General features: G+C 41.0%; 2 protein-coding genes across 3 annotated transcripts; one reads left to right on the top strand and one right to left on the bottom strand.

The window, feature by feature from the left end:
• Positions 1-713: 713 nt before the first annotated feature.
• cstf1 (cleavage stimulation factor, 3' pre-RNA, subunit 1) lies at positions 714-7,855 on the bottom strand. Of its 2 annotated transcripts, none has more exons than XM_044015648.1 (6): positions 7,791-7,855; positions 7,226-7,441; positions 6,220-6,497; positions 5,934-6,131; positions 5,341-5,731; positions 714-1,517 (listed from the first exon to the last, which is right to left on the bottom strand). In XM_044015648.1, the coding sequence occupies exons 2-6, from the start codon at positions 7,392-7,394 to the stop codon at positions 1,258-1,260; spliced, it is 1,296 nt and encodes a 431-aa protein (XP_043871583.1). In that variant the 5' UTR covers positions 7,395-7,441; positions 7,791-7,855; the 3' UTR covers positions 714-1,257. The 2 variants fall into 2 exon arrangements, with proteins under 2 accessions (XP_043871583.1, XP_043871582.1); XM_044015647.1 differs by having other exon boundaries at positions 7,781-7,847.
• A 4,354-nt stretch (positions 7,856-12,209) lies between these two features.
• znf831 (zinc finger protein 831) lies at positions 12,210-23,484 on the top strand. The gene is made up of 4 exons (XM_044015649.1): positions 12,210-12,415; positions 13,780-18,025; positions 19,762-20,033; positions 22,352-23,484. Exons 2-4 carry the CDS (start codon positions 13,828-13,830, stop codon positions 23,231-23,233), a joined length of 5,352 nt encoding a protein of 1,783 aa, XP_043871584.1. The 5' UTR covers positions 12,210-12,415; positions 13,780-13,827; the 3' UTR covers positions 23,234-23,484.
• The last annotated feature ends 3,723 nt before the right edge of the window (positions 23,485-27,207 follow it).

Raw genomic sequence — 27,207 nt, 5'->3', positions numbered from 1 at the left:
AAATTCCAGTTGGGAGAGATTATTCGGTAGCATTCATTTTCAAAATTGTGGTGAAACTAAAAGTTTTGCAAAAACAAATTTTAGGACATATTATGTTAGTGGAACAGGGTTATGAATTTTAGGAAGAAACTGATTACTGCATTTTTGCAGCATCAAGTGTCGTCATAAAATATGGACAGGATATGAGGGTGACTTCAACGTCAAGTTCAGAGAAGAGCCTTCTTTCTTTTAATAGTTTAATAAAAATCTAACTGACAAAGTATAAAAGTGAAGGAGACATTAACCAAAGTCTGTGGTCAATTACGACATACCAGTCAACAGTCACATTTCCAATGCAATTTAAAGGCCAAACAGAGTTCAGAGTGTACGTTTTCATTCATTTTTTAAGTTGTACTAAAACAAATGTCAAGTGACTATACTAGTACTGAAACTGATTTTCCTGCTGTAATCATTTATCATCTTTGTGCTGGCCATCACTACCTAAGGCTTGGTTCACACTGGATGCTTTGCGAGTGTCACAGCAGTGTTGTGGTTGTGTTTGCATGATGGATGTGACACACAGACAGAGAGATCTGATATAGACATTATCACCAGCATGATTACATTAAACTGAAGCCTCTCACTGCAGTTTTAGTGTAGAGACTGAATTTGAAAACACTAAAAACATAAAATATTCTATTTTTTTTTTTAAACAATTTTACAACCTTGTACGAGTAAACAAAAAACATGTGAGGTTTTCTGTCAGAGATAAAGTCATAATCATATTGGTGGTGTGGGGAGAAGAACACATGAACAATGTGAGCTAGACGCAGCACAACTGCGACGCGCATCCAGAGTGAACCAGGCCTAAAGCCATTTCTGTTATGGAAAGACTGCACAGTTAAATCATGAAGTTAATAATCATGGAGAGTAATGTGCAGCAAAACAACTGACATCTCTTGACCAGAGGGCAGTTGCGGTGCTAGAGGTGCCACAGACAAACTGTAGGAAAAGATGCAAAAGTAACACTTACTTAATGTGAGGAACCTATGTGAGCCTAACGAGCACCATCAGAGAGCATCTGATAAAACTGTGTTGAAGAGTACATTCAGGTAACTCCCGCAGTGCATGATTTCAAATTAAAGCTGCCACAGATCAGGAGACAGTGATGACATCAGCAACTGAGGTAACCACCACTCAGTTTAGTTCTCTGTTGACATTGGGGCATGAGATAGAGAAGGTCTGTGATTTATTGGAAACATGGAAGTGGGATGTGTCTCAGTCTGTGGTGGTGCGGCGGTACCAGAAACGGGCCCTGAAGTCGTCACTGCAGGTCATGAAGCCGGGATTGGTGGGTGAGTGGACGATGCAGCGCACAATGTTGTTGTGTCCCAGAGACAACAGGTTTTTCCTCTCGGCCGTGCGAGAGTCCCAGCAGCACAGGCTGATGGTGCGCTCATCTGGCAGTAGCACGTAGTCCTCCGTGTGGTTAAACACGCCCTGTGTGCGGTGCATCTGGCGACCGCTCAAGCCTGCTCCTAGAACAGCAGACGGACAACACATGTTGAGAAACGGCACCTGTTCACCTTTCCAACAACTCTCACTCCATTGTTAGAAATCCAAGTGTTCTCCTTGACTCATCAGAATGCCACCAACAGTCTTCTAAACACTCACCAAAGAAAATCACTCCCATACTGAAATAGTTGTCATCGATCACTAACAGAATCCACTTTAAAGTCAAATGGTTTGTTACCATAGTATTCAACCGTTTAACTAGGTCACTTTGTGTACCACCATATCAACAACAACGTTAACCTCATGTTAGAGGAGACTATGCAGTTTGGTCGCCGCTTTCACGTTGGCTGTGCTCGGAGACCCCATCATATGTCAGCTAACGTATTTGTTGTGGATGGAGCGGACCACCTCTCGAAGTGGTTTGGCAGATTGGATAACAATCTGTCCTCAGTGTGTCATTTGGTGTAAAGAAAATTGGCAATTTTTTTAATTTAAGGCAATATCACCCTGGCCTAAGATGGACATCAGCGGTCACTTGTACATTTTTAAGCAAGAGAAGCAATTTCTCCAAACAACTGCTTTGTAAGTTTTAAGTTTGTCAACACGAGTAAGTGGGTTAGGTTTTATTTATATGGATTTAATGTGGATAAATTGTGTTTGATTGTTTTCCCTCCCAACTAATATTGAACGTGTTATTGATTATTTTGAGGTTTATGTTGCACTTTTTAAAGTGTAAACAGTTTGTATTGATTCAACCCTAACAGACAAGCCCATCTGATACAACATTGGTAAAAGACAAGTATGACAAAAAAACATGTTAACTAACCACAACCAAAATAGCTGCGGGTTCTAGAGGAAACGTGGACATTTTGTTCCATCATTATAACACAACTATGTCATATCATGATGACGGCAAGGCAGAAAAAGTACCGACAGGATATCACACAGACACTGCTCATTTTGTATTGCCCTTACATAAAAAAGTAACAATACATTGTGAAAATAAAACAAAACATTTAATGTGTATTTTTGCGGATCTATATCTTGTTTTTAGTTCAATCCGTGTTGTTTTGGGCATGAAATTGGTGAGATTGGATTCATGATAATGTGATGAAAGTGTGAAAACTGCAAAAACATCTCTGCATTCACACCTGGACAAACTAATAAGGAAGGCAGGCTCTGTTGTAGGCACAGAACTGGACAGTCTGACCTCCATAGCTGAGTGACACACATTACATGCACACTCAACAGGCTCCTGTCCATCATAGACAATCCACACCATCCACTACACAGCACCATACACAGACAGAGGAGCAGCTTCAGTGACAAACTGTTGTCAATGTCCTGCTCCACAGAAAGACTGAGATCATTTCATCCCCATGCCATCAAACTCTTCAACCTGCATTATACATGAAACATACACGCACGCACATGTGTATGCACACACTCATCTCTGCACTGTAATGACGCAACCTTCTGATTTATAATTCATTTCTTTTCAACGTCTTCATATTTGTTATATATATTTTTTTTATATATACATGTTTCATTTTATAATTAGACTGTACTTGCATGCCTCTTATGTTTCTATTTTGTAACATATTCTTGGAGCTGCTGAACTGTGAATTTCTCTGTGAGATGAATAAAGTATCTATTTTTCTATCTATCTATCTATCTATCTATCTATCTATCTATCTATCTATCTAAGCACAATCTAATGGAAACAAAACAATTTGAACTTGTTCTGTGCTGTTGATGAACATGTAAATGTTTCCCTTCTAGCTGGTGTGAAACGATAATGTGAGTGGCAACAGCTTCTTTGCTAGGAAGCTAGAGGGCACTGCTTTCACAGTCAACACCGTCTTCACAGACTAATTAAAATCCCCAGCATCAAACTTGAATGTCAATTTAGTAAAGTCTGCAAAACTAAATAATACTGGGAGGAATTTTGTGGTCAAAATATCATGACAAACTGGCCCTTACATTTTGAGATTGTTACACCTCGTTTGCTGTTGCAAGCGGAACGTGTTTGGAAACACGCCTACACCAACACCTCATTCTGGTACCGGCAATACATAAATTTTTTTCTGTCTTCTGCATTTTCCTTTTTTTTTTTTATAATTCAGCTTATACATGGTAGACACTTACAGCATGGTAGTTTGGTATCTATACTCCACATCTAAAGTAATTATATTGATGTTTACATCTTATTATTAAAAATGGCCTTTCTGCGTTGAGTTTGCACGTTCTCCTCGCGTGTGCGTGGGTTTTGTCCAGGTTCTCCAGTTTTCTCCCTCAGTCCAAAGACATGCAGGTTTTGGGGATGAAACAAATTGGACACGCTTTCAGGCAAAGGATGATTCCTGCCTTGAGCACACGAGAGGTGGGACGCGCTCGCTGTGAATTGTCAGGTGCTTTTCCTGCTGTATTCTCACATAGACTCCCTCAAACATTATCCAGTACTTTGACATAAAGGCTGACAGGAAAAGGTCTGGAGCAACTTCTGTGTTCTCACATCCAGAACCTTTTCGGACAACTTCAAAAGTGTGTGCCTTTGCAATTTGCTTGGTGCATTGGTTTAAATTTAAAAGAATGACAAAAATAATCTTGCAATAAGCTCAGAAGCTTATTAATTATATAATATATTGGCTATGTGGATCATTTTAGTAGAAGCTGCGTTCTAGAGTATCTTGGGTCTAAAGTGTTGTGAAGTCATCTCCATTCACCACCTACACTGGAGCCATGTAAATATTTATCTCAAATCTCTTGCCATCTGTGGCTTGTTTTTGTCAGTGGGACTTTTCTGTTGCATGACTCTGCTTGAGTTTGCTGCACGTGTCATGCTGATTACAGTTTGGTGCGGACAAATTCCCAGAATTTTATTCATCATTATTACTCCACAGATGATGACACAGTAGTTAGCAGCAACAGGTCTCCCAACATACACTGCCTGGCCAAAAAAAAGTTGCCACCGTTTTACAGCAGCCGTTTATTGTTGGTAGTCTTGGCAGTTGGTCGGGTCTAGGTTCAGCAAGATTATGTGCCCAAAGAATGAGGTCAGATGACTACCTGAATATACTGAATGACCAGATTATTCCATCAATGGATTTTTGTTCTTCCCTGATGGCATGGGCACATTGCAAGATTAAAATGCCAGGATTCATTGGGATCAAATTGTGAAAGAGTGGTTAAGGGAGCATGGGACATAATCTTCACACATTGATTGGCCACCGCAGAGTGCAGACCTTAACCCCATTGAGAATCTTTGGGATGTGCTGGAGATGGCTTTGCGCAGTGGTCCGACTCTCCCATTAACAATACAAGATATTGGTGAAAAATTAATGCAACACTGGACAGAAATACATTTTGTGACATTGCAGGAGCTTATTGAAACAATGCCACAGCAAATGAGTGCTGTAATCAAAGATAAAGGCTTTTTTTGGGGCATGCAGTGTATTTAGCAAATTGTCACCTTTTGAGATATGTCCATGTTTCTGGAACCAAAAATGTTGGTGGGAGTTTAGTTTTTCTTTTCCCAAGTCCACGAGAAACTCAATAATGTCAGTTTGCACAATTTGAATGTGCAATTGCAGTACCATAACATCATGACTTTTAAAATCATGAGTAAATAATGCTGTACTTTATACATTTAACATTTTATAATGTGTAATGTTGTGATTATGACCTGTAAAATGTCTAAGAACCTTAAAATATGTTATATAAATCGAATATGTCTATTATCACTCATCACGATAGTCATGAACAGTGTTAACTGAATCATGTGACACATGTCAATTTGAGCACTGTGCCCAAAATAGCATGTGAGATATAACAAATTTTCTTTACCTGTGTACTTGACCAGCGTCCGGCCTGTAGAGATCTCCCACAGCTTCACCACTGAGTCTTTGCCACTGGACAGGATGTATTTGGAGTTCTTGGAGAAGATGGCAGAACAGACCTCAGCGCCGTCGTGTGCCTTGTCGAAGGTGGTCACACAGCGGTTGGAAACGCCATCCCACAACTTGATGCTGCCATCCTTGCTGCAGGTGACATAGCTGTTGGCTGAGTGGTTGTAGCTGACGCCACTAATGGTGTCTGTGTGCTGGTCCAGTGGGTTGCAGGACACAAAGCACTGGAAGGTGTTGACATCGTAGAGGCGGAGAGTGGGATGCTGTGTTCCAACCAGCAGAAAGTCGCCTGATGGGTGGAAGGAGATTGAACGCAGCATTTCTGCTTCCTGTGGAGACACAGATAAAAACAAGGTTAGACTGAATAAAGATGTGGTGATTGACTCAGGCAAAATTGAAATGTTGTCATGATAGAGTTCTACATTTGTAAAGCCACTGTCAATACAATGCATCATCCTGACCTTACATCTTTTTAATGAAATATTTATACTGGGATAAACATGAAACAAAAAAAAAAAATTATATTGTGACCTGTATATATTTAAATGCTCTTTTTGCTGATGGCTTTGAGTAATCAAACAGTTTGAGGGTGTAATCTCTTGAGCCAGAAGCTAGGATCTGTTCAGTCGGATGGAAGGCAAGACAAGTGACTTCGTCAACGTGGTCATAGAGTGTCCGAATCACGGGGTGATTCTCCATGTTTTGCTGAGCGGTCTCATTCATCATCACCTGACATACAGAGAAACAAAAGGAAAGAAAACATGAGCCAGAATAATCATAATATCCAGTCCGTTCACCAAGATTCTCAATGCCTCACCTCAATGGGCATGGCACTCTTGGCCAGCATGCGTTCAGTGTCTAGGATTTTTATGGAGGCATCAGCAGAGCCAGTGGCGATGAGCTGGCCATCGCGACTGTAGGTGGCAACGCGACACGGACCCTTATGAGACGTAACATAGCAGGTCTCATACTCTGATGCCTCTGGGGACATTGTCTGGACGTCAGCATCAAATTCCAAATCGATACCCACTCCAGGTGCCACTGTATCTGAACGCCCAATGGCATACTGAACTGCACTGTCATCATTCTCCATCCCTGAAAGAGATAGGAAAATGTATACACTTAGGGTCAATTAAATGTGCTACAAACACTTGGATTACTACTTCTTTGATGAAATGAATAACCCAACATGTTATTTTGACAATTCACAAAAATGCATATTTTACTGTAAACACTGAAAGTGTGTAGTGTGTGGGGATAATGAAGCCTATGTAAAGTGCAGTATAGGACTGTACCGATTATTCAATTATTAATTTTATATACTTTATTAATCCCCTTAGGGAATTATTCTCTGCATTTTGACCCATCCTAGAATTAGGAGCAGTGGTTGGTACCTTGCTCAGGGGTACCCCAGCCCTTTCAACCTGGTGGGGACTTGAACTGGTGACCTTCCGGTCACAAGCCAAGTTCCCTTTCCACTTGGCCACAGGCTGCCCAATCAATTACTAAATTAATCGTGGTCATTAACCTGGTCAGAACAAGGGCCTCTCAGTGTGTGCATGGGTTTTCTGCGGGCTCGCAGATTTATACCCACAGTGCAACATACAATATGGCGATTAAGTAAATTGGACACCAAGTTGACCGTGAGAGTGGATGGTTGTTAGTCTCTATGTGGCCCTGTGATGGACTGGCACTGTCCAAGGTGTACCCCGCCTATCACCATATGTCAGCTGAGACTGGCACAGGATAAAGATAAAGCGGTAGAGGTTTGGTAAACACTGATCAACAATTTCTGACATTTTACCGACCAAACAAGTACTCGCCTATCTTTGCCAGCTGCATCAGCTGCTCAGAAGGAGACACTACGGTCGGTGGCTTGACCTCGTTGATGAGAGTGTTGGCGATGTTGGTGTAACCATCGTAGAGCAGTTGGCTGATGATGAGCCTGTACAGGTGCTGTCGGTCCTTCAGAGTCGGTTTGGGACGATACATGTTGTGGCAATGTGACCAGAGGCACAGTGTCGACGCTGACAACTTAGCTGCAACAAAAGACAACAACTTATCTTATTAACTAAACAAACATCCTGTTGTTCCATTTGCATTATTGTAGCAGTAACCAACTAATGCAGCAACGCTACTTCAACACACTCCCGTCAGCTAAGACTACATTGTTGTGTCCAGCTACAGTCAATGAATGGAACTTCATTAGCATGGTTGCTAATGCCGTTAGCTTCGTTGCTACAGCTCAGACAGAGGGAACACAGCCGTAATGTGAGCGCAGGCGAGGCCCTGGACTGACGGAGTCAACAAACAACGCTATATGACAATTGAATGCAATGGCGGGAACATTATACTTTCTATATTCAATAAATACACACAGATATCTACCCCTCTGCAAAGTTCCAATGGCGATAACGGACAAAACCAAAACGTGCGTTACGCTCTACGTAACTACGTCACAAACCTTCGAGGGAGGAAGTTGTCTCGCGTAAACCCAAGCCAAAGGGGCGGTGCTATATCCAGTTCTTATAATACATCCATGGTGTAAACAGATTTTTATTTTAATAAACGTTTGTTGGGACATCGATACTACTGGCTTAACGGACACCTAGAGACACTGGTGAATCTTCTTTGGTCTTGTGAACACACTTGTCACATGTATTTATCGACGATTACTTTGTACTTGGCTTAAAGAATGTTTTATTTGGCTTTACAAACTACAAAAAACATGAACATTTATTTATTTATTACACCTCATTATGCTGTTAGCTAAATATTTACACAAATGTAAAGCAAGGGAAAACAAAACCCTAATGTGCCTTCAAAAACGAAATGCAATAATGTATAAATACGTTATCAGTCTCCTGCAATCAAACTGTGTTTAAAATGTAATATTTTTACTTGATATGAACATTTTTAAGTTAAAAATCCCTGGCACTAGTTAGTTACTTCCTGTTTATACACTGTCACTTCACCCCAAACGTATATATCCTGTACTTTTACAGTGTACTAATTTAACTTCAAATAAATAAAAATAAGGTTTATTCAGAAATGTTAACAGCACATAAGAACATGCAAACAAAACTAAGAGCAAAATAAATGTTACAAATGAATGTAAAAAAAAGTGTTACTAACAAGATTATTACAGTATTTATTTAATCTAATCTTACTTTTCACTGTTTTCTTTTGTTATTTTGTTAAGTGCCTTATTGTACTATTATTATTATGATTAGCACAAGACAACATAGCTATATGAGCAGAAACAATGTTTTCCTGAAACACTGACCCATACCTTGATATCAGGTAAAACTATTTGTAGGGAAAAGAAATTTTAGTCCATCACACTAATGAAATTAAACAGCAGTGTCCACCCCTATATAAGGTGTAAATTACTGCAATTTTGACTCAGGTGAAAAAGATAGCCTTTTATCCTGAGTATGGTGTTAAGGCATTTTTATATTTCATTAATGATTTCACTCCTATACTGCATAGGCTCAACATGCGGCATCTGCCTGCAGAGGGTGCACAAGTACAGCAGCTTCAAGACACTGGTGAAGAAAAGCCATAAACTCCTGCACAGGTTCACATCTTTGTTTGCTCTGTTCGAGGGTAAAACAAAGACATTTATTGTTTACTAATTTACACTGAGAGGTAAATGTTAGGAGGTAGGTTGTAGCTGATGCTGTTGAAGGCAAAAAGTGCAGTGTGAGACTGCTATTCTTCAACTTCTAAAAAGAAATCATGCATGAGAACATGTAAATGGATATAGACCTCCAGCAATTCAACACCCACACATGCAGTCTCCTTCTTCGCTATCTGTCACTTCCTGAAATGTGGCCAAAAAAGAAATTAGATGTAATACCATAAAGATAGAGGACTGGAGCTTAGCCTATTCAAGTGGTATATCTGTCCTTTCTTCATTGATTGCACAAAATCACAGTGAAGGACAAGCGAGGTAAGGTAAATATTTTAAATATATATGGATACTTTCAATCCAGATCCATGAGTCGAATTAGCTTGCCCATGAAAAGGTGGGTAACTTCAAAGTAGGTGACTTTCATTTGTTTGTTTAGCATCATATTAACTCCTGTAATAGTCACCGTTAATAGTGTATTTGCCCATGTGTTTAATTAAGTTCAGCTATCCTCACATGGGTAAACCTCTAAACAACAGTACATTATTACGTTATGGACTACACACACACACACACACTTAATTTATAAACATTTCATCTGACTCATTCTTTACAAACATGAATATGCCTGGAACTATTCTTCCACCCAGTAGGACTGTGAGCTATCTAAAGGCAGGAGAAAACATGCATGGTAGGAGGTGTCCTCGTTACCATGTCAACACAAACCATGCTCTCAGCAGACCAGCTTGCAGTTGCCTTGGAGACCAGCAAAAGTCTGTAGCAGTGGAATGATATGAAAAGTATTTGTTTTCCTTCAGTACATTTCATAAGAGAATTTCAGGGCTGATCCCACACAATGACATATTGTTCAAAAAACCAGTGAGTGGTGAAAACATCGGTTACGTGAAGTGGTAATGAGAGTAGAACTCTCTTTAATGCCACCAAAGAGGTCGTTCATTTGTGAGACAAACAAACCAAATTATCACACTATTGTTCACTTAAAGGTCCACTGTGTAGAATTTAGGGTAGGCTCTATCAACAGCTCAATAAACACACTGCTCAAAAAAAACAAGGGAACGCTTAAATAATCACAGTTTATCATTTAATGTGTGATTTTGAATCCATCGCTTTCACTGCTTGATGTTAAACTATTTTGCTGTGAAAGAATCATACAATTTATATCAGTGAATATTTTCAGCTGGGATATTTAATTCATCAATTTTGCACATGTGATTTCAGAGTCCCGTCAATTTGTTGACCAGTGTAATTATGATGTTTTCGTTGATTTACCATCAGCTGAACATTAAATGACATACTGTTGAGACTTAGTCTTTATTAGCTTAGGAAGAACTGTATATATTACAATGCAGTGGACCTTTTTCAAAGGCGTCTGCCATGTTAGACCAATATGATTGTGTGCATAAAGTCATGCAAACTGATCCCTACACACTAATCCTGTGAATCCATGGCGTAATTTAAATACTTTCAGCACGTGAGACTGTGCGTCTGCCAGTGAGCTGTGGGTGACCTGTTCTGATCTTCTTGAGCTTTCGCCTACAGTATTTTGTTCTTGAGCTGTGTGCAGTTCCCAGGAAAATACAGAAGATGCATTTTCAATGTCTGTTAATAGAATATGTAACAAACACGAAACATTATGTACCAGTAAAAGCATTGTAGCTTTTTTGGTTTCCTTAATCCTTGCATATTTTCCAACAAAACCTGTATTGTGAAATATTTGCAAGACCTTGGTTGCAGGGCTTCATACTGTATATAGTCCAGGCAATTTGTTGAGTGCAGTGGCAAATTTCGGGTGCACAAGACACAGCTGATCAATGATGTCACACAAAATTAGATACATAGTAAGTACAGGAGTGGGATGCACTATATTGAAAGTTTTGCCGACATCTGATATGCATCTCATATATGTTTTTCTCTGTGCCTGCAGATGTCATTTAAACTTAAGGAGAAAATCGATTTATTGGCCATGTACATCTGACTCTGTGCTCTATCTCTCTATAAGCTAGTGTGTATTATATCAGTTTCCTGTTGACCTTTATGTCACAGAAAAACAAACAGTGAGATGGATGGTGCTGTGGTTCTAAAGTTTCTTCTCAGTACAGTGCTGCAGGTTATACGTTATCTCCTTCTACTTCCGGGTCAAAGACTGGGGGAGGAAACTTTGGTGCATTTGTAGAACTCCAAGTCTCAGTCTCGGTGTATACATGCAGGAGTAACCAGACTATAAATCACATTTTCCAGATGAGTCCGACAAAGACTAGCTCAATTTTAGTCAGATCAACATGTTTACATGACATTAAGAAAACCCAATTACTGTCTTAGTCCGACTAAAAGCGGACTTTTAACTTGCATGTAAGCGTAGGCTCATTTTCCCATTGATTTTCATTCAAAGACTACCAGCGTCGCCCCCTTGTAGAGATTCAGTTTATTCTCACTTCCTGATTGGCCTCACTGGGCAAAATGGACTACATCCATTTCTTTACGCATAGTCTATAATTAAAACCGACAGTAACTGCAGTACTAATTGTGAACACAAAGGAGATAATGTGATTTTATAAAAAGCATAGTAAAAAGTGTGTTAGCATAAGCATGTGCAGTGAGTACTGATGCAAAGAATGATCAGAATGATATATTGTGTGATGGGGTCTGTGGTTGGAGGTGGGAAATTCATTTCAGCCTCTCACAGCTTATCCATTTGTTCTCTGCCTGAGAGAGTGAGAGTGCCACACATGCAGCCAAGCAGCCACATCAACATGAGCTTTGCTGTGGCCTTGTCTGTGTGGGTGTATGAAATACAGTGTGTAGGAGGAAGTAGGTAGGTGGGGGGAGTATTTAAGAGAGCCAGAAGTCAGGTACTGGCTCAAACTATTGATGGTACAAAGTCAGTTAATCAGCCAACGTGACTGGTGAAGGTACGCCTGCCTCTGCAACTGCACTTCCTCTGCCATGGAACCACTTCTGCACAACACTCTTGTGTGTGTGTGTGTGTACCTCCAGTCATTTGAGGCCTTGTGCACTTCCACTACTGCTTTACCTCGTGAAATCTAATTTTTTTTTTTTTTTAGAAACTTGTCCTCCGGAAGTCTTTGACACCCCTAACCACCCCCACCCCACTGCCAGCCCTTCGCCTTCCTTCCCTCCCTCCCTCTCCTCTCTGCCTCACCACTTTCATAGTGCATCTTTTCTCTCATTTGCATTTTTTCCGCTTCGTTGTGACAGTTCATATCAAAGAGCCGCGTGAGAATATCACAATGTAGAAGACTTGCACGGCTGTGAAGAGTGGCTGTGAGGATGGGGTTGTCCATAGACCTAGACTCTCTGAAGTGGATAATTGTTACAGATTCAAGTGAAAAACGAGACGGTAAGTAAATATTGTTTGGTTTTTTTTTACAGGAAAGTTTCTGCTTTTCTAAACTGTTGTCCTTGACTTACAGTATGTTTTGTTATTCATACACTGTTTGATAGGAACACAACTGTCCACTTTATAAAGTCAGAGCAAGTGCTAGAGATAAAACTGGACATTTATTAATTTATCATGGTCTTGAAAGAAATCTGAAAGATCTTACACACATTCATTGTGATGCTTTTCATGTCCTCATAACAACCAGACACTGTGCTTTAGTTCAGTTTGACCTCTCTTAATAGTCAAAAAAACCCAAAACACTACAGCTGTTCGTGCTGGAGTTGCAGCTCTGACCTCTTTATATGGAAGTAAGGAAGTGAAAGCACATTACAGTAACAGTAAATCTAAATGTCAGAGTAAATAATGTATAAATTAAAGCGCAGTCACAGTACTTCTCGTTTTTACGGAGAACTCACTTGTATATGAGGAGAGGCAAAGTTTCCTGGTTACAACAGCACCTCAAAAAGTGTCTAGCGTGGGCGTGCTCCTGCTGCACAGCTCACAAAGAGCAGCTATACACCATGCCATCTGTAATTCTGTGGGTGAATTATGCAAAATCATCATACATGTAGAGGCGACATTGCAGCAACAGGAAATAAAATTTGCTTGCCTTTATCTTTTCGTGAAGGTGGCTTAATATTTGATTTGGCACACACATGCAAATCTGTCATGAGACAAAGCTGCCACAGTGGAAATCGGGGGTGATGCCATCTAATTGGTGCAAATTGGTGACAGAAGCCAAAGCTAATGTGAGACACATTTTATTTAGAAAGATAAAGCCTTTGATATGAGCATCTGATCTCTCTACCTCTCCCCCCTGCTGCCTTAAGTCTCTTTCCCCCCATCATTCCCTGCTTCTCTACACATTTATTTCCATGTTTTTGTCTCATCTATAGCCACTCTCTGCACACACAGTATGCCCTCAGAATTGTATTCCCGACACCACCTGCTGTTGAAACTAAACAGTAGAGATTTTAATGTCATCGTGTTTCTTGGGGGTTGTTAATCATGGGTATTATTACTCATCACAACATCAATCAGTTCTAGAAGTGTTTTTGTTTTGGTGCTTCTGAGTGGGAGACATCATGGAAAAATACAAGCCAAAATATAAATTGGATTAGTTGCTTTATTTGGCATCTATCTGTCTACATTAAATGTATGGTTAGACTAATTTCTCTCTCTTTCTCTGTTGTGCAGAGAACAAAATACTCTCCATGGATTCTTAATTTACTCCTTTTAAATTGAGGCCTAGAATCTCAGACAGATCTAACAGTTTTGATCTAAAACAAAACTGGGGTCTAATGAAAACTCCTATCTTACAGGTAATTAGAGACCTGGCCCTGGTACATCACGACAGCAGCAGTGTTACCATGGAGACTGGCAAGCTGGGATGTGCTCCAGTGCACATCGGTTCTGTTGCAGCACAGACAGAGAGGAGGATGGACATCCAGGCACCACTGACGGCTGTTTACATCCACACAGTGCCTACTCTACCAACACAGCCTTATCCACAGCTTCCTGCAGCTGCACAGGAGCCGGCTACACTCCATCTGGCCCTGCCACTGACACTCCATATTGCCGGGGGGCTACAGTCTCCACCAGGACTGAATCTCACAGCTGCTCCTCCTACAGCCAAACCCAAATCGGCAGGAAAGCATGTGTGTCCTCACTGTGGACGGGACTGTATGAAGCCCAGTGTGTTAGAGAAGCATCTTCGCTGCCACACAGGGGAGCGGCCCTACCCCTGCACCACCTGTCGAGTTTCTTTTAAGACTCAAAGCAACCTTTACAAACATAAGCGGACTCAGGCTCATGCCCGGCTCTCGTCTGAGTCAGAGCAGAGCAGTCTGGGAAGCCTGGACAGCATGTCCAGCTCCAGAGAGACTCAAATGTCCAGTTTATCTCTGGATGAGCACATCGAGGAGTCGGGCAGCATGAAGAAGGATGCCGCGCTATCTGCTCCTGCTGAGATTATGTGTGCAGACAGTGCTACCAAGGTCTACTCTGTAAAGACACAAGGATATGACTTGACCCCTGTAAATCATAAGACAGCTTCAAAAGAAAATGCAATGGCAAGAAAAGAGGAGAAACCGATGATGGACAATGAACAACCCTTGAATGTTTGTCGACATCTTCCCCTTCAGAGACAGAAGGCCACTCTGTTCTCCAAGCAGTGGGAGAGTTCTGTGTCCAGAGGAAAATCACAGAGTCATGAGAGCACTGACTCTGGCTTCAGTGAAAGCAGCGACCACTACTCAAGCCCAGGCAGTGTTCTTCCTGACCACAGTATGGATTCTCTCACTGAATCCAACAAAGAGCATCTTGAAGAAACCACAGACACTCACAGATCTTCAGAGCCAGGCCAAGGTGCACAGGAGCCCAAAGACACAGCAAGGGAACAGGAACAGAAGACACTGGAGGAGCGCATATCTAAGTTGATCTCTGAGAATACAGCTGTGGTGGAGGATAAACAACTGGAGAACGTAAGGCCACGGAAAACGATACTTTCAAAGCAAGGTAGCATTGACCTCCCTATGCCATACACGTACAAGGACTCCTTTCACTTTGACATGAGGAACAGTAAGACTCAGAACGTGGGGTTGCAAAGAAACAGGATGCCTGGGTTTTACAGTTCCGTGCCCACTCAGCACTCAACCACCATGGAGCATGCCACGTTAACCCGCAGCAACTCTCTCCCCTTCAACGTTACCCTCCTGCAGCCTGAGAGGAGCAGCACAGCATCCTCTTTTCAAAGAGATTATCTAAATCTTGTTCGCAGGGGAAGCTCTGGCCAAATCAATCCTGTAGGTTTTGCGACGAAGCCTGTGAACCAACAGTCATCCACCCACCGCCCCCTGGTCAGACAGACAGCCGTAGACTGCAACCACGCAACAGACGGTCTCTTCATGAATTCATCTGTGGAGGAGGCAAGCACCAGCAGCCTAAGCTGTGATGGGGATGGCAGTGACATTTGTGGAGAGCCAAGCAACAGAAAGTTCCGGAGGAAGAAAGCACAGAAGTTTGCTTACGACAAGTGGTACATGTACGGGGGCGGGATATTTAAGAAGCTGTACGATACAGAGAAAGGTGTGGATAACAATGCTTTAAAAGGCAGGAAATGTACAAACCTAGAGCATGAAGGATCACAAAAAAGGTCATCAGCAGCTTCTAAGGAGACAGTAACAACAGGCTCAATGATAAACATCACAAGCAGCAGGCCAACAGTTTGTCATCAAGGCTGTCCTCCTGCCAAGCAGTCAGTAGTCTCTTCTGTGGATTTAAACGTAAGAACTAACCCACATTACTCTTCATGCAGCTCTCTCAAGACTCCTATCCACAGAAATCTGTCATTGTCAGTTCTGCCATTATCTTCTGTTGGATCACTGGTTAGCCATACAACAGACAGTACATGCAGCATAAAGACAGGGGCATTGATTAATGACGAAAACTGTGCTGATGCCACCTCTCACCTATGTGAAGCCCATGTTCCCTCTGATAGGAAAAAGCAGAGAACTGATGACAAAATAGCCAGTCAGCTTGAGATGAAGACTGACTCAAACACACCGACTCATCTCCCTCGAGCTGTCATTGGCAGTGCACCTGAGCAGGAAACAAACTTCAGGTATAGCAGCCTCCAAAAAAATCAAGAACGCACTCAGCTCAAAGCAGCTCTCTTCTCTTCATACACAATGAATGCAAATGCACTACCTCTTAGCACCCTGACACCCACTTCCATCCTCTCCACTGCCAACACTAGTTTCTTACCCAAGTACCAGCTCAAGTTACCTTCTGCTGCTCAGCCGGATTCAAATACTTCACCGCATGTTGTGGACAAACAGTCAGGAGCTGATTGCTGTACTTTCAACTCTTCTCTGTCAGCTCCAACTGAGCAAACCTGCCCCTCGGTCACAACTCCTGAAAAGACATCTTGTGATTCTGTCACTTCACCACTAATGCAAACTTGTGATTTAAAAAAGGCCAATGCTTTCTGTTCCACACAAGCTCAGCCTCTCTTGCCTTGCACAGCCACAACGCTTTGTCAAGTGGAAACGTCACAATTCGTTGACATTAGAACATCCAGTCCAACTGTGGTGCACAGACAATTTGCAGGAAATCGAACAAACGCAGCCTGCCCACAGGACTTTCAAACAGAGGAGTGCAGCACTTTGTTACAGCCATCGAAATCCGCATCTGCGCAGTTACCCACACCTGTTGCATCTGTGGTTGGGAACTTCCCTGCTATATGCACCACAACCACAGCTAAAAATCAGACATGTGCTGCTGCAGGTGCAGCCTTCTCACAATTTCAACTTAACTCTAGTCCTCCTCTTCAACACTCACAACTCTTGCCAGTGCCAGATCAGTTAAATCCTGAAAACAGAGGACACGCCAGGCAAAATACCCCAAACGTACCATGTCATGTGGTACCATTTGACCAAGTGCAGCCAACGGCTCATAACGTGTTTCATGTTCACACAGCAGACCTCCAGATCTGCCTACAGATCATATCCGATGAGCAACTAGCTCTCATTGCACCGCAGATTGAGCGACAAGCAGAAAGCAGCCTCTCACAGAGACCTGCCATAGAAGCTGCAGAAGGGACCCAGAATAAAACTCAAAGCTGTGGTACCGTGGGAAGTAGCAGTGAGATAAGGGAGCATCTAGCTGTCGATGGACATCAAAAGGAATCGGACCAAAGTGAATCATTACCCACACTTAATACGGAGAGGCCTGGCCTGTTTGGGAGGGCACAGCTAAACATCCAAATGACTGAGCACAACAATTCCAATCAGGCTACAGTATCAGCTGCATCTAAACCTCCTGAAACTCTCGGCTTGATGTTACAGTCACACAAATGTAGTAATTTAACCGAGACTCTGAGCTCTTCAGGGGATGTTGTGTCAACTGCTGCTTCGATTCTTCACAACGCTGTACAGCCAGGAAGGGATCAACCTTCACAGGAGGAACATGGCCTTTCTCTGAACCACTGTGCTGACGAGCAACTATTCCTGGAAAGGAGAGTCAGTCACGGAGGATTGGTCGTGCAATCACTCTCTAGCCAACACAAGCTGAACATGACCTGTCTTTCTCTGAGCTCAGTAAATCAGAATATCATGGGAAGTGAACCACAAAGCAAAGAAAGCCAACAAAAACTTGAAATTCAAGGAGCCTCATGTAATGTTCGCATACCGGAATCTAAGGGAGACGCCCTCCCTTCTCTGCAGATTGGTTTCAATAAGGCCGCTGATGTTGCATGTGCTGATGCGTCAGTTTGTCTTTTATCCATCAGCAAAGTCACGAGACAGTTCAACTCACCAGCATCCATCTGCTGCAGTAGTCCTCCAGAAACTTCATTAAGTCAGAATCCATCCAAACATGAACCAAAACAATCTCTGGTCAACTCTGTCCTTTTATCACAAACAACCCTCCCTGATTCACAGGAAGTGATCAGCTCAGTCCACTCAGAACAACAAGAGGAGCAGTTTACCTCAGTGTCCTTGAACATTGAGGTGGAAAGACCCAAAGACACTCCATCTGTGCTCACAAGTATACAGAGTCCTGCTGCAGGTATACATGAAACATGTGAATCATCCAGCAGTTGTGATGATCACTTCCATATGTTTTTGGACTGTATTTTCTTTTAGTTTTAGGATAGCGCAGATATGATCCTCTAAAATGCATATAGTACAGCCAAGGCAGCCACAGGTTTTAAGTGTAGATCAGTGAAATGTTCTTGATTCAGTAACTCATTTGACTTCTGGAAAATAAGAACTGCACTTCTCAACCTCACGTTCACGGTGTACAGTTTCTGGTAATGTGGAGCCTTGAAGAAGTACCATCATAGCCAAAGCTTAGTTTCCAGTTTAGAGATAACAAGACAGACATCTGCCTCATGTAGTAACTCCTGCACACTGCAGTGAGCTTTCATTTACTGTGTTCAGTTTCAGTTTGTTTCAGAACAACTTCTAGTTTGAAATACATTCGACCACAAGATGGCAGTAAATGATTACAGATTTGTGGAAAACCGCCCAATCTCAACCAGAGTCCTACAGAATCAGCAAGGTAATCTTTGTGGACAAAAAAAAATTCAATCAAAGTCTTATCTTCATGGGAAAATTTAATGAACAGACCTCTGACATCCAATCCAATCCAACTTTATTTATAAAGCACTTGAAAAACAACAACAGCTGAAACAAAGTGCTGTACACCAGGGATACATAAAATATAGAAACATAAGACCTAAAATCAAACAATAAAATACCTCGAAAAAAATATAAAAACTACACAGGTAAAAGCAATAATCGTACAATAAAAACAATAATAATAAGGTAAAATCAACATCTCAAAAGCCATGGGGAAAAGTGGGTTTTAAGATATGTTTCATAAATAGACAGTGAAGGGGCCTGTGTAACATGCAAATGGAGATTGTTCCACATTCTAGGCGCAGCAAAAAAAAACGTGACCTCGGAGCCAAGGTAGGAGTGTAAGGGTTTAAGGATTTAAAAACAAATAAAATCATTTTAAAATGCATGGCAGCCAGTGGAGTGGGGCCAAAATGGGTGTTATGTGTCCTTTCTTACGTGCTCCAGCTAAAAGACGCACAGCAGCATTTTAAACAAGCTGGAGACATGAGAGGGAAGACTGGCTGACTCCAAAATAAAGTGCATTGCAGTAATCCAGGCGAGACGTAATAAAGGCATGGATTACTGTCTCAAAGTGCTGCATTGAAAGGATACGTTTTACCTTTGCTAACTGTCTTAAATGGAAAAAGCGGGACTTCACTGCTGCACAAATATGAGGATCCAGTTTTAAATCACTGTCCACCTTAAAACTTGTGACTGTAGGCTTAACATGTAATGCTTAAGGCATCCTTCTGCTTTAAGGGTTCATAAATCTGACTTCAGCATAACAGTGGAAGGAGATAGCGTGTTTTTTAAGAATGTAACCAAAAAGCATTGAAGCAAATAAAGTGAAATAAGCACAGGCCCTACATTTGACATATATGTTCCTTTATTATTTAATTACTTGATTGATTCATTAATTAATTGATTGAAGTCATTTATGTGTTACTATGATTGTCTGTCCTTATTATTATTATGATGACATGTGAACTTAACCCAATTCTTTTTAACTGTCACCAATTACATCACCAAACAGCAGGTTACCCACTTTCTAATTTCACAGAGCTAAGAGAATAACAGAGTTAAAAGGTCATCTTGGGGACTGAATGAACACCTGGGGGCTCTCTCCAGCCTTAGTTTTCAAACAAATTGACTGCTTTCCATTTGTTTGCCTTTCCCTAGGACTTACTGAGGGAGACTCCCTGTCAGAATGTAGAGCCCAGAAAGAGTTACAGACGTGGGGCCCTGGGCAGTCAGACGGTGCAAACTGGAGGCCAAAGCCAAGCCAAGAAGCTGGAGAGAGAAATCATCAAAGAATAGATGGGCAGAGAAGTGAAGGAGCGATGTTAGAGGATAAGAATGGAGGAATGAAGACAGACCAGGTGCCAGGTCAGAAGAACAACATGGAGTTGAACTGCAAAAACACACTTTTATCTGACGTGACAAAGCCAGAGGTAAGACTGACATTTTTCTTAGTGTTTATTGTATGTGGCCTCGGAGTGTGAAACATGGAGGATTAGAAGACATGAACTGATGTAAAGTTTCCCTTTTGAGTGACAGAAAAACATAAGATTCACGGTCCTCACAATTGACGATTCACGAAATGTCCTGGTTACCTAGACAGTAATTGTCTTTTGTTTGTTTTTTTTCAAGTTGTAATATACTTTGGTTTAAATGCTCATAGACATGTGTCTCATTCTGCTCAATTCATGACATAACCCACTGTAAAATTCTATATGATCCATAAACCTTGAATATCATGTAGATACTTCACTGAGCACAGCTGTGAAGAGAGATATGTGTGCACCAGGCCTGCACATGTCAGCCACATTGCAGTAATCAAGTCAGCTGTCAGCTGTGTGGACATATTTTAAGATGACAGAAAAAAAAAAAATGTAATGCAGTTAATAAAATAAATAAATAATAAATATAAAGAAGCAGTAGAACATTTGATGCACAGTTCTAGCTTAGTTTTATAAAATATAAATACATCTGTACAACATGAGTTACAAGTTAGTTGTTCGCACGGATATTGGTATCAGCAGATAGTAAATGTTTTGATTTTAGTGCAGATATAGTGGTATCACATGAAACCTGCACCAGTGCTATGAAGTGTGTTTAGCTCCCTGTGTTCTCTGTGGGTTTGGTTACAAATGAAAAGACAGACATTTTACAGCCTATTGCTGAGAGTTAAACCACATGAAAGTACTGGTGTATACAACCAAGAGGACATGGAGGACAGATTGTGATCAGCTTTGAAGTTTAAATGCAGATGTGTTGTCAATGAACGTACTAAAACTATGAGGTGGAAATAATATTCACACACAAACCTGTGAGGCAGCAGTAACCATTACCATTAGTAAATAAGAAGCTTTCTTCTCCTTAGTACTCATAAAGCAAAGACAAGACCACTCCCAAAGTTAGCAATCACAAAAACACAGCATTATCGCTGCCTTCTATTATAACTTCCATACTTTTTTTGAACAAGCATATATGAGGTCGTCTCAGTCCTGATTCAGAGGACTCACTGCCCTGCATGGGTTAGATGTTTCCCTACTCCAACACACCTGATTCAAATAAATGGGTCGTTATCAGGCTTCTGCAGTGCTTGCTGATGCGGAGGACCAGGATTGAGAAACACTGGTCTAAATAGGATGAAATGAAATGATACAATGGATAGAAAAAAAAGATTAAGACCAGGGCTGAATGGAGTCTCTGGCTAAAACATTAGATCACCATTAGCAAACACTGTTTGTTTTTGAGTGTGTATAAGTCCATGGTTGTTACAGCTGCTGCTAATCCATTAGGGAATAATTATAAGATGGACTCATTCGCACAGAACCTGTCAGTATGCTATGCTAATAGGTGGCTTTCATGCTCAAGCTCCTTCCTTCCTATGAGGTAACCTTTACTAAAACATGTTCATGGTATCCATAGAGTTGAGAGGCGTGTTTGGGAAGGTATGATAACCACTGAAGTAACTGTTTTCCATCCAGGTTTAAGTGCTATTGTGCATACATAATCATATACAGTATATATATGTATATTAGTTTGAGAGTTTAAAAGTAAAGTCATCCAAACTCTATCAGAGGAAAAACGAGGCCATGACTTTAGGGTAGGTAGTACTATAATGACCATACAATGTAGTTATCTCTCTATCATATTACCTATAAGTCATGCAGAAAGTACAGGAAACATGTATGCAATTTTAAAATAACAAATTCTTGTGGAAAAAAAACAGCCTCTGCAGGTTTAAGTTTCAAGTATTTAGTATGACCTACCATTACACTTGACAATAGCACGACTCTGGCTCTCTTCAAACTGGAGTGGGGTCACACAGTGGAACACATAGTTAACACTGCAAGTAGGTTGCTGGTTTGTGGTCTTGGCCTTTCTCTGTGAGGAATTTTCATGTTCTCCCTGTGTGTGCACGTGAATTTTCTCTCTCCGTTTTCCTCCCACATGTCCAAAAAAACACTCTAAATTGACTCTAAATTGATTTATTCAAGACACGCTTGAGCATGACATACACATGTTGTTGTAAAACCAGCTTTCATTCATTTGCATCCCTTTTTAAATGCAAGGTTATTGTTTGTTGTTGTTGTTATTTATTTGTGTTATTTATTTGTGTTTATTGTGTATATGTTTTAATTCATTACTCACTAGAGACTTGTGAACTATGGAAGGAAGCCGATAAGAAGGTAGAGGTCAAAGTCTGTATTACTGTGATGCGTGAATTTAATATTGCTCCTTGTATTATTTTAATTAACAGGGAGAAGACACAGAGGTCAAGGTGGATTCCTTTAAAGATCCCTGGCTATCCGAGCAGCATCTTTCCCAGACACACTCAGGAATGTCTGAGTATTATCCACTGAGCCCACAGCAAGCTCCAAGCACGTCAAATAACCTTAATGTACCTCCCAGTGGCAGTCAGACGAGCCACTTCAAGTCTCAACAGCCCCCACTGGAAATGAATATTTATTTCTCACAACACTGGGAAAATAGAATCCATATCCAAAGAACACAAAACACAATTGACCCTAACTCAAGCCACTTTATCAAAACACACGCCCAAGCAAAAGAAACAAACAATTCTTCTTCACTAGTGGAGTCAAGCCTTCTGCAAACAGATCTTCTACATGAGGACCAAATGCAGGACCAATCCATTCAGCTACGAGATACTGCAGGTAACAACGGCACAGCAGCAAGCCATAGTGCAAATAAAACATTGGACAGTCACAAAAGCCCAAGTCTCTCAGTAGATAAGAAAACACCATCCACCACACAGCACTGCCAAGTTACTGATTCTCTTCAAGTCAGCAGATCCTCTGTTGGATGGACGGGAAACACCCAAGCATCAAACACCAATATGCTGAGTAATAAAAGTGGGGCCCCATCAAAGCCCTGTGCATACCCAGAACCTGAGCAACACACTGAAGATCAAGCACCAGATGAGTACACAACACACAGCAGTAACTCTGGGAGACATGACACTGCCAGCAAATACCAGTCTTTTTTCATGGCTAGTCAGCTCCATGCGTACCATCCAGCTGAGAGTCTGACCAGTGGAGTGCGGCCTGTCCAAAGCTGCCAGGACTACACAGAGGACAGCAGCAGCAGTGACGACGAGGGAAAGCTGATCATTGAGCTATAGGGGGAATGTGAACACACTTGCACACATTTGAAGTTGTATTTGGTGTAGATATGTTTGTTTTTTTTCAGAGACAGGGGAAATGTTAATGGCTGAGCTAACTTTGTGAATGTAAAGACCCATGTATTTTCACCTGTGGTTCTAAATAAATAAATGAATATATTCAAGTTTGTAAATGATTTACACTCGCTGCTCTCTTCATAAGATATTATGTAATAAAGTGGCCATGTAAGCCCGTCTCTAGCTTCAAGGTTCGACATGTTGTGCATTCAGAGATGGTGTTCTTCCTGTTTTGTTTTTTTTGATTATCATTTTCCTCCTATTGTCATTCTCCTCTGGCATTAACGAGACATTGTTGCCATCAGAGAACTGATGTTCACTGGATATTTCTCTCCTTTTCGGACCATGTCGTGGAAGATGATCTGCTGGAAATCCTAGCAGATGATCAGTTTCTGAAAAATGCCTGAATGCATTAATTTGCTGCCATGTGATTGATTATATATTTACATTAACAGGTGGGGCGGTTGATGACCACATAGCGCTGACAATACCACACATCATCAGTTGTGCCCCTCATTTTCATTGGGTGTTTCGCCCTTTTATCGCAATACACCCTCATCTGAGGCTGGACCATCGCAGGCTGATCAGACCCGGGTGTGTGTGTCACACTGGAGGCCCCATGCGGTCATTTGGCAGTCCAAACCAATAAAGTGGCCAGTGAGTGTACATAGATAACAGATGATGTAGCCAAGTAAAATAAAAGCCCCTGTTGTGCAAAGGTTTCTAAATCTGCACATGTTGTGTGACTTCATTTCTACTCACACATGCTTATGTGCCTGTGTCACTCTTGCTCTCTCACTAATTGCCACTCTGCAACACTCTTACCTTCCCCGTTCACACCTGTGTGTGTGTGAGTCACGCTCGCATGGTGCATGATACCCATTAAGTTGATTTCTGCTCACACCAAGGCACTGGCTGAAGAGGAATGATCCCTTTCTCAGTCTGGGTTTTGTGATGAGTCAGCAACTATGATTAGACATGAATCTCTCCGGAATAGGAAATGGGCGGATCTGAACAATTTGGTACTTAAATCCACAGCTATGGCTCACCCTGTCTTCAATCCTCAGCCCATTAGTGGTAATAAAACCTTTTGGACTGACAGGTGTATGTGTGCAGTACAGTGATGAATAAGGTTTATGTGCAGTGAATCTGTTCAGGCCTGTTGACATGACAGATGTGTTTACAGCGCTGTTAACCAAGGGCACAAAGATGTGCAGCTGTTTACGACTACATTACTTTGTATTGGTATTGTTGTATCTATTTATATTAACTATATATAGTTTTTTTGTTGTTGTTTTATTTAATGGCCTACAGGGTGGAAGAGGCTTTGGTTACACATCACAGCAGCACCTTATTAAAAACAGTTTATATTTGACTTGCTTAGCAGCTGGTTTGTTCCATTTATAATCAATTTACAATAATTTAGTCAGTCAGTCTAGTTGCAAATCATGCAACTGTCTATATATATACACACACACACATATATATATATATATATATATATATATATATATATATATATATACACTCTGTCGACACAGAGACAATAACCAGGGGTTAGCAACAAATCAGAGAAAGTTGGCAGAGAAAGAGCAGTCCAACAGAGGGAAACTAAACAAGTAGCACACATTAGAAAAAGCTACAAAACCATACAGGAAACTCTTAAGGAAAACAGAAAACCAAAGAAAACTCAAAGAACAACAATGTTGCCTAAGGAAACCCAAGGTAATGACAGTGACCTTTCACTTTTGCTGCTATCCTTCTGTCACACATCACCCCTGACACTCGTCTCCACCCACTCCACTCTGCTTGTACTCTCTCCTTCACCTCTATTGTGCACTGTCCATTACTTTGGATGGTTGACCCCAGGTATTTAAACTCCTCTCCTCCTTCATCGTACCACCTGCCTCACCGTGATTCACACACAGGTATTCTGTCTTGCTCCTGCTAACCTTCATTCCTCTTCTCTCCAGTGCAAACCAACAACTCTCTAACCATTCTAAGGCTATTAAAATCAATTTCAACACATTTTTATTAGTAGTATTAGTAACTAAATAAATTCAAAACAGGATTATAAAATGTGTTTTAAGTTGAGCTGCATCTTAAAATGATCAGAAGTCGCACATCTTTCTTTCATAAACTGCAGATGACTTTTGGAACATTTATCAAGCCCACACAATAAGATCTAAAGAGACACTTGGCAATCAGAAGGAAGTCATGTTTTCCCCCAGTGCCTGCTGGTTTGATTTTTGTCATAAAAAAAAGGTCAAAATAACAGTTGATGCAGTGTCACTTTATCAATTGTTACTGTTTTACGTGCAACCAAGGTGTATTGTGATGACTGGTGTGTTTTTGTACTGTCACCTTGTGAACTGTGTCCATCTTCTACCACTTTATCCTTCACATGAGGGTCACGGGTGGTGCTGTGCAAATCCCCGCCAGTCCATCACAGGGCCACATTCACTCTCACACTCGCACCTATGGTCAATTTAGAGTGTCCAATTGACCTAATCCCCATATTGCATGTTTTTGGACCGTGGGAGGAAGCCAGAGAACTGGGAGAGAACTCACACACACACGGGGAGAACATGCAAACTCCATGCAGAAAGACCCTTGGGCGAAGCTCATTTCAGGCCTAGTTATTTATGAACGGACAAACAACTGGATCAAAGGTTGTCTTAGTCACTCCTCAGAAGCAGAAGACCTCGGCTCAGATATCATCCCGCTTGTGTTCAAGCGCAGATGACTCGACGATGAACACATGACTCTGTTCAATCAGGACATTCTTTTGTTCAGTCTGTATTTCATTAATTTTCATTCAAGTGTGTGAGCCTCTGTGTGACTGCACATTCAATTATTTTAAATAATTTAGACCACACAGGATTTAAGTCACATAATAATGTGTGGTGGAAGGAGCAGCTCCATTCCAGTGTTTTGTTAAGATTCTTTACCCTATGGATTTATGTGGAATGGGGGCCTCAATGCATTCCACTGCTTTTCAAGGAAACTTTTAAACACATTGCACTGAATGATGCCTGTGAATGTTCCGTCAAAATACCGGCAGGCTCCAGAAAAAAAACAACTTCTAGCTAATACAAATGCAAGATAAGATCTACAAATGGTCCCTTAGTAAACATTGCAGCTCATAATGAATGACTGTGGGAGTCCAGAGCTAGCCTGAAGGAGGTCATGGTCATGTTTGAACTGAACATCTTTCATCTTTACGTCACCTTTTTGCACGAGGTTGTGTTTTTAGTGCAATCTGTCTGTCTAGGATTACTGAAATCCTACTCAGGAGTGTGACCCAAGGAAATACACACTACATTGTAAAGTAGATATGATTAAGGTTAGTACATTGAGGTCATTGAGGTTCTTCGTGTCCTTTTACATTGTGGTGTCGTTTTTCAACTGTTTTGTGAATTGAAATAATACAGAGATTAGTATGAAAAAAATGTCAAATGTAGAGTGTAAATAATTATGTATTATTTGTAAATAATACATAATGAGTGTCTGCTCTGCAAGTTGAGCCAAAAATATAATTACTTTACAATGTTTTAATTTTCCCCTCTCTGTTCCATTTTATTGTTTTATCAATAAAGGCTTAAAATGCCAAAACACAGAATTTAAAACAATAAAATATTATAAATAAATATGAATAAAGCAGTGTGTTGAGCAAAAAAAAAAAGGGTTGGTTTAGAATACATGCGCATGTATGGAGCACCCTATAGTTAAACTTGATTTCATACAGCAACATTTACGCAGGGCCAGCTGGAACATTTCTGACAAGTTAATTTATCCTTTAGGCTCCAAGTCTGAAATTTGAACCTCAGTTTTAGACTGATGTTTACTTCAATGAGATTATAGCTATTTCCAGTGGAACAAATAGTCTTAGCAAGTTTGGTCATGTTGAAAATCAC

This window comes from Solea senegalensis, unplaced genomic scaffold (assembly GCF_019176455.1).
Source record: "Solea senegalensis isolate Sse05_10M unplaced genomic scaffold, IFAPA_SoseM_1 scf7180000013730, whole genome shotgun sequence".
NCBI lineage: Eukaryota > Metazoa > Chordata > Actinopteri > Pleuronectiformes > Soleidae > Solea > Solea senegalensis.
This window is presented reverse-complemented; position numbering and strand designations above follow the sequence as displayed.